This window comes from Bufo gargarizans, chromosome 7 (assembly GCF_014858855.1).
Source record: "Bufo gargarizans isolate SCDJY-AF-19 chromosome 7, ASM1485885v1, whole genome shotgun sequence".
NCBI classification, from domain to species: Eukaryota; Metazoa; Chordata; class Amphibia; order Anura; family Bufonidae; genus Bufo; species Bufo gargarizans.
This window is the reverse complement of record NC_058086.1, coordinates 143607368-143614811: the sequence shown is the minus strand read 5'-3', so window position 1 is coordinate 143614811 and position 7444 is coordinate 143607368. Positions and strand designations below refer to the sequence as shown.

The 7444-nt window shown below is 47.7% G+C and overlaps 1 protein-coding gene across 2 annotated transcripts in view; it reads left to right on the top strand.

Annotated features, from left to right (window-relative positions):
- The first annotated feature begins 4244 nt into the window (after window positions 1-4244).
- VAV3 (vav guanine nucleotide exchange factor 3) overlaps window positions 4245-7444 on the top strand; it is a 207952-nt gene continuing 204752 nt past the window's right edge. For both annotated transcript variants that reach the window (XM_044302172.1, XM_044302173.1), the window contains exon 1: window positions 4245-4851. In XM_044302172.1, the coding sequence (XP_044158107.1) occupies window positions 4648-4851 (204 nt within the window). In that variant the 5' untranslated portion in view covers window positions 4245-4647. The remainder of the gene's footprint in view (window positions 4852-7444) is intronic.

The window sequence follows — 7444 nt, the reverse complement described above, 5'->3', positions numbered from 1 at the left end:
TGATGACTGTCAAGCATGCAACCCGTAGCACCCGTGTGGATTTGATGTTACCGCCACGGATTGCATGCAGGCCTGCCTCTTCTTCTCCTCCTCCTACTCCATCCTCCATCTCCTCCTCAGCTGACTTTCCACTGCTACCGTCTCTTCCGCTGCACCCCCCCAGCTCCCCAGAACCTATTCATCGTGCTAGGTGAGACGTTGCCATGATGTGCTGTGGCTGTTGTGCCTGGAAGCCAAGAGCCACACTGGTCCTTCACTCCTTTCAGCTCTGCGGTCACAGGATGATCAGTGGCTAACCCCGCTCAATTTGACAGTTGGTAAAGTGGTGTGCGACAATGGTGCCAATCTGCTGAGCACGCTGAACAGGGCAAAATGACACACGTGCCGCGCAGGGCACACGTCCTGAACTTAGTTGTGCAGCGATTCGTTGCCAAATACCCCGGGGTCCAGGACATCTTGTGGCAGGACAGGAAAATCTCTGGCCATTTTAGAAGCTCTTACACAGCCATGGCTCGCCTTGCTGACGTTCAGCGGCGACACCACTTGCCCGTTATACGTCTGAGTTGTGACTGCCCGACGCGCTGGAACTCCACCTTGTATATGCTTGATAGGCTGCTCCAGCAGAAACGTGCCCTTAACGACTACCTGTATGAACATTGTGGCAGGACATGTTCTGGGAGCTTGTTTTTTTTCACCGCGCCAGTGGCTGCTCATGCGTGACGTATACAGACTTCTGCGGCCATTTGATGAGATCACCAAACTGGTCAGTCGCAGCCAGGGCGCCATCAGTGACATCGTACCTTACACCTTCTTTCTGGAGCGTGCATTGTGTTGTGTCATTGATCAAGCCGTCGAGAAGCAGGAAGATGAGGAAGTCGCAATGCTGAATGAATTCCCAGGGGGGTTACTCCATCTGAGACAGGTCAGCAAGAGTCTGAAGAGGAGTCAGAGGAGATTGGTGCCTGGGGGGAGGAGGAGGAGCAAGAAAAGCAGGCTTTAAACTTTTCGGGGATCCCTGGTGTTGTCCGTGGCTGGGGGGAGGAGACCGAGGACGACATTCTCCTGGGTGATGAGCAGGAGCCAGGGCGCTGCTCCGCTTCCAATTTAGTGCAAATGGGGACCTTCATGCTCCAGTGTTTGAAGAGGGGCCCCCGTATAAAAAGCATAAAGGGCAAAGACCAGTACTGGGTGGCAACGTACTTAGACCCCCGGTACAAACACTAAATGGCGGACATGTTACCAGCATCACAGAGGGCTGTCAGAATGCAGCGTTTCCAGGCCTTGCTTCGAGAGATGCTGCATTCTGCTGGCATTGGCAGAGGAATTTCCACCCACAGAGAAACAGTTGCGGGTACCAATCCTACAGCGCATGCAAGAAGAGGGCTGTTTGAAGATGTGCTGGACACTTCGACAGCCACCCTTCGGATTCAGCCTCAGGGAACGCCTAGACCGACAGGTGTCCGACTACATTGGGTTAACGGCCAATGTGGATGCTTTGAGAAGCGAGGAACCCCTTGACTACTGGGTGTGCAGTCTTGACCTGTGACCAGACCTGGCACAATTTGCCATGGAACTCTTGGCTTGCCCCTCGTCGAGTGTCCTGTCCAAAAGGAGGTTCATCGCAGCAGGGGGGATCGTGACCGATAAGCGCACCCGCCTAGCTCACGACAGTGTGGACTACCTCACATTTCTAAAAATGAATGAGGCATGGATCACAAAGGAATTCAACACCTATACTTTTTTGTACGGTGAACGCCTAATGTTTGGGACCACAGAGAAATTCAACACCTGTGACGACCACGTGTTATCGAATTTCACCTATTATCATTTGGGGTTTATTCAGGAGGCAGGATTTTGTTAGCCATGTTTTTAATCCAATTTTATATTTTTCATTCTTTTAAACATATGTATTTGACATGTATTTGTACTGACCTGCAGTAAAATTGTTATCCAATGACCGTCTAATATACCTCCAGCCACATAATGCCTTGATGTTTTCTGTCCGGTTAATTAATAATTTTTGGGGCCTGTAGTCCACTGGCCTGCAGGAAAATTTATATCCATTGACCGTCTAATATAGCTCCAGCCACATAATCACTTGATCTTTTATGTACGGTGAATGCATAATTTTTGGGGCCTATAATCTAACTGGCCAACAGTAAAATTGTTATATGGTGACCGCCTAATGTACCTCCAGCCACATTATCAATTGTTCTTTTCTGTACGGTGAATGAATAATTTTTGGGGCCTGTAGTCCACTGGCCTGCAATAAAATTTATATCCAATGATTGTCTAATATACCTCCAGCCACATAATGATTTGATGTTTTCGGTCCGGTGTATGCCTAATGTTTGGAGCCTGTACTCCCGTGGTCTAAAATAAAAAATTTCTAGCCTCCAGCATGGCACATTTTTGACAGTTTCCCTTTAAGACGCACAAAAATGGCCCCTGATTAAAATACATATTTTTTGTGGGAATTTTTGTCATTGATCCCCCCCCCCCCTCTGGTATGTCACTGTCCATGTTGTGGGACTATTTGTGCACTTCTAGTAAGTATTTGGTGGCTTCAAATATGACCTGAAGATTTTTCAGGTTCACCTGCCATTAAAGTGAATGGGGCGCGCCGCAAACTTGTGGTTCGCAAACATTTGATCCCGGTCGATGTTCGTCCATCACTACTCCTAATCATGTGTAGCTATCACAGAGCATTAGAGCGCTCTTCTCTGTAGACTTTATAGTAACCCCGAGAACTATTTTAACCCCTTGGCAATGTCCATCGTACATTTATGTTACTCACACCAGGCACTTAATTAAAGGGGTTAAGCCATGATTGATGTAACAAAATGAAAATCAGGAATCATATAGTACATGACAATCTCTTTCTAACAAAGCTAGAACCAGCCCTGTACCTCACATGGATCCAGAGATCTCCCCATTCATTGCTCCAATTGTTCTACTAGATTATCATCAGCCTGGCAGCTCAGGCGGTGTGTCCTTTCTGCTGCAGCTCTCTGCCTGTAACTACTATAGCTTCTAATAGAACATATAGCTGGTGACAGTTGAAGGTATGAAGTTAGCACGATCAACCAGCTCAGTGAGACGGACAGGAAAAATATGGAAAAGAAGAAACAGCAGGTGGCGCTATACAGATACATTTCACTGAATAACTCAGTGGCTATACAAAATTTTTAATTACAAGCAATTACAGAAGTATTCAGATCCAGGTGCTGGTTTGAAAAGTGTAGAATATGCTTCCTCACACAACCTATTTTATGTAGTTTTAGATCTCGTGGCACAGTGACGCAAAAAAGGAAAGCAACAAAAAAAGTCTGTCACTTCGGAAATAGCGGCAGCGTCAAGGGGTTAAAGAAACACTCCAACAGCTTTGCATTTACACTGCCCTTAATACGAGCTATTGTCCTCTGGTCTCAGCTGTTATTCACCGTAATTGCTGACAGGAAATCTACAAGGAAAACGTGCGTCAAGCCATGCTTGTTTCCAGGAGGCAGCAGCCCTTAAAGGGGTGGTCTCACTTCAGTAAATGATTACGTTACTACAAGCCACTTACTAATGTATCGTGATTATCCATGTTGCCTCCTTTGCTGGCCGAATTCATTTTCCATCACATTATATACTGCTTGTTTCCATGGTTACAACCACCTAGCAATTCAGGAGCGGTGGTCGTTCTTGTACACTATAGGACAGGGGTCAGCAACCTCCAGCTGTTGTGAAACTACACCTCCCAACATGCCCCATTTGCTTTCTTTGGGAGTTCTGAGAACTGCCAATCAAGTGTGCATGCTGGGAGTTGTAGTTTCACCACAACTGGAACGCCGGAGGAAGCTGATCTCTGCTATAAGAGAATGCGCCGGCCTATGCATAGTCCTGCTGTCCAGGCCACCAGAGAGGCTGGCACTTTTGTGTGCAAACAGGACCACAATGGCTGAATTCCATGGTGGTCGTACCCCCTGGATACAGTGTATAATGTGATGGAAAAATGAAGAAAGCCAGCAAAAGAGTCAATATGGACAATCACAATACATTAGTAAATGCCGTGTAATAACTTTGTCTAGGTGATAACTGCCATTTGCTGAAGTGAGACCACCCCTTTAAGGCTTTGTAGCTGAGGTTTAGAGCTCCCCCTGACAGCAGGACACAGCAGCCGCCCATGTCAGCAGCTCCCCCTCCTCCTGTGTAATGACAGCAGGTAGTGTCACACATCCACATGCACCGCGCTGCGCATGCGTGACAGAGGCGCTGCAGCCCTGGGCAGCTGTGGAGAGGCGCCCGGACACGGACAGAGAGCAGACAGTGAGGATGGGCGCCAGGCGCGGTGACTGACAGCCGCTCCACAGGGAGGGGCGCAGCTGCTGCTTGCTAAGTAGCGGCAAGTCCTAGGGAGTGACACTGAGGAGCAGCGCGGAGTGCAGGTGACGGAGCTGGGGTGCTGCCAGCATGAAGCGGAGCCTGGAGGAGGAGAGCCGGTGACCCTGCTGTGCGCCTGCTGCTGCTGCTGACCGCCCTGCGCTGTCCTCCTCAGGAGGACCCCTAGTCCTGGAACTTGGAGCAGTCAGCAGCCCCCTGGCAGTCCCCAGTGCCCCCACTACTTTCTCAGCATCCAGCACTTTTATCATTAGAACTGCACCAATGGAGCCTTGGAGACAGTGCGCCCAGTGGTTGATCAGGTGCAGGGTGCTGCCACCCAACCACAGGGTGACATGGGACACGGCGCAGGTATTCGACCTGGCGCAGACCCTCCGGGATGGGGTCCTTCTGTGCCAGCTGCTCAAGAACCTCCAGCCCAGCTGCGTTAACTTGAAGGACATCAATCTTCGCCCGCAGATGTCCCAGGTCAGTAGTCGCCCGCGTTTCATCACCACTGACTGTGTGGCCGAGCACCTATAGGTGCCATATCTGTACCCGTGTCCTGCATACGACTACCCGGCAGTATTTCTATAGCGCCAACACCTACCTGAGCGCTATACACAGTATGGGGCTCACGGTCTAGGGCCATCTTGGCTCAGATTGCTGCACCCCTTGAACGCGTGCAGTGCGCCCTTTGATAGTAGTGGGCATCCATTGGCATCGTGCAGTGTTGAGGGCATTGCCAGTAAAATCGGAGTGGCCTTTTGATAACTCATCCAGACGGGATGAAAATATGGCGCTTTTGCCCTGGTCAGATTCAAGCTTGGTTTGGCCACCACTGAGCCGCCACGCTGCGCATTTTTAGGAGCTGTCCAACATTTGGATAGATCTTCGAAATAGGCTAATACTTGTAAAAATGTAATATTATTACCGTATAATGCCCCCGTGATTCTGCAGCTTCTGTTGGGCCTAAGTCTACTTTCACACTTGCGGCAGTGTGATCCGGCAAGCAGTTCTGTCGTCGGAACTGCCCGCCGGATCCGCCGATCTGGATGTGACTGAAAGCATTTGTGAGACGCATCCGGATCCGTCTCACAAATACATAGCGAGAACGGATGCGTCTCTCCGTTTGTCATGCGGACAGACGGGTCCGTCGTATCTTTTTTCAATTTTTTACCGGTCTGCGCATGCAGGACGGATCCGGCATTCCGGTATTTAGAATGCCTGATCCGCCACTAATACATTCCTATGGGGAAAAATGCCGGTTCCGGCATTCAGGCAAGTCTTTTTCGCCAGAGATAAAACCGTAGCATGCTACGGTTTTCTCTTTTGCCTGATCAGTCAAAACGACTGAACTGAAGACATCCTGATGTATCCTGAACGGATTGCTCTCCATTCAGAATGCATGGGGATGAAACTGATCCGTTCTTTTCCGGTATTGAGCCCCTAGGACGGAACTCTATGCCGGAAAAGAAAAACGCTAATGTGAAAGTACCCCAAGTGTGGTCTAGGTCAGTGATGGTGAACCATTCACATGGCCATGTGAGTGGTGAACGTGACGTCACTGGCCTAGAAAAATCTGTGAGAAAACCTCGGCGCTCACAACGCCGGTGCCTTCTCAAACAGCTGATCGCCGGGGGTCCCGGGTGTTGGACCATCATCGATTAGATACTGATGACCTTCCAGAAGATAGGTCGTCAGTAGGGATGAACAAAGAGATCTTCGGATCCTAGGTCCGAATTCGCTTTGCACAAAACTTCGGATTGATGCTGTTCGGAGATCTGTCTCTGTACAGCATTAAAATGTATGGCTTCCGACGAGGCGAAGTGAGTTATTCCCGAAGTCTTGCGAGAACCTGAGTTCGGATCCAAGTTAAAATGGTTTTTCAGTTTAAAAATCAAATACTGAAGTTATTCACCAAAATCTCATGACTTTGGGATTCATTCGTTTTGCCTCGTCGGAGGCCGTACATTTTAATGTTGTACGGAGACTGATTTCCGTACAGGATTAATCCGAAGTTTTGATCTAGGATCTGAAGCTCACTTCACTTATCTCTGGTCGTCAGTATTAAAATCTCAGAAAACCCCTTTAATGAATTTAGACTATTGGCAGAAATTGGTCAAATTGGTATTTCTAAATGTGGGTATCAATATGACGTAAATGTTTGATATATTCAGTATATAAATATATATATCTATGTGACATTATGAAGTGAGGTGAACTCGCACTCCAGTCCTTACTTGGACCCATTACCAGCATGTACCGCCAGACCTGCAGGTAACAGAAGTGAGGAGATCCTCCACAGTCACCTGCTAGGCAACATCCGAATCACAGTCCATCAAAAGGACTGTTGTGCTGGAGTTTCCCTTTATCTCCATGCTTTTTGTATATTTCCTGGTATGTGTAGTCTTTTCTTGTCCACACTGTACCGCGATCTTCCTTTGCGGATACAACGTATCACTTGTCTATGTTTTGTATCTTCTGATAACAATGTACAGCGCTGTGAACGTCTGTCAGTGTGCCTCCCGCCGGCTTTGTATCTGCTCCCTAATAATGAACTTGTGTCAGAGTTTACTGGTGCCGAACAGAATGGACTCACTGTACTGAGAGGCTATGATGAGGGTCATTGTTCTGCTAATGTCTGACAAGATGCTGGATGCTGAGTGCACATTTTAGATAATAAGGACTTGAACCTCTTGGTCATAGATCAAGAATAGACAGGTGCTCATTATATCGTATGTCTACTAAGAGCATTTACAGTTATACAGTCCTGATCAAAAGTTTAAGACCACTTGAAAAATGGCAAAAAATCATATTTTGCATGGCTGGATCTTAACAAGGTTCCAAGTAGAGCTTCAACATGCAACAAGAAGAAATGGGAGTGAGACAAAACATTTTTTGAGCATTCAATTTAATGAAAACAATGAATAAACTGAAACAGGCAGTTTTTCAGCTGATCAAAAGTTTAGGACCACACCTCCAAAAAAATACTAAACCCCCCCAAAACAGAAATCCAATTGTCATACATGAACTGAGTAATCAGTAGCTCCGCCGTTATTGTTGATCACTTCTAAAATTT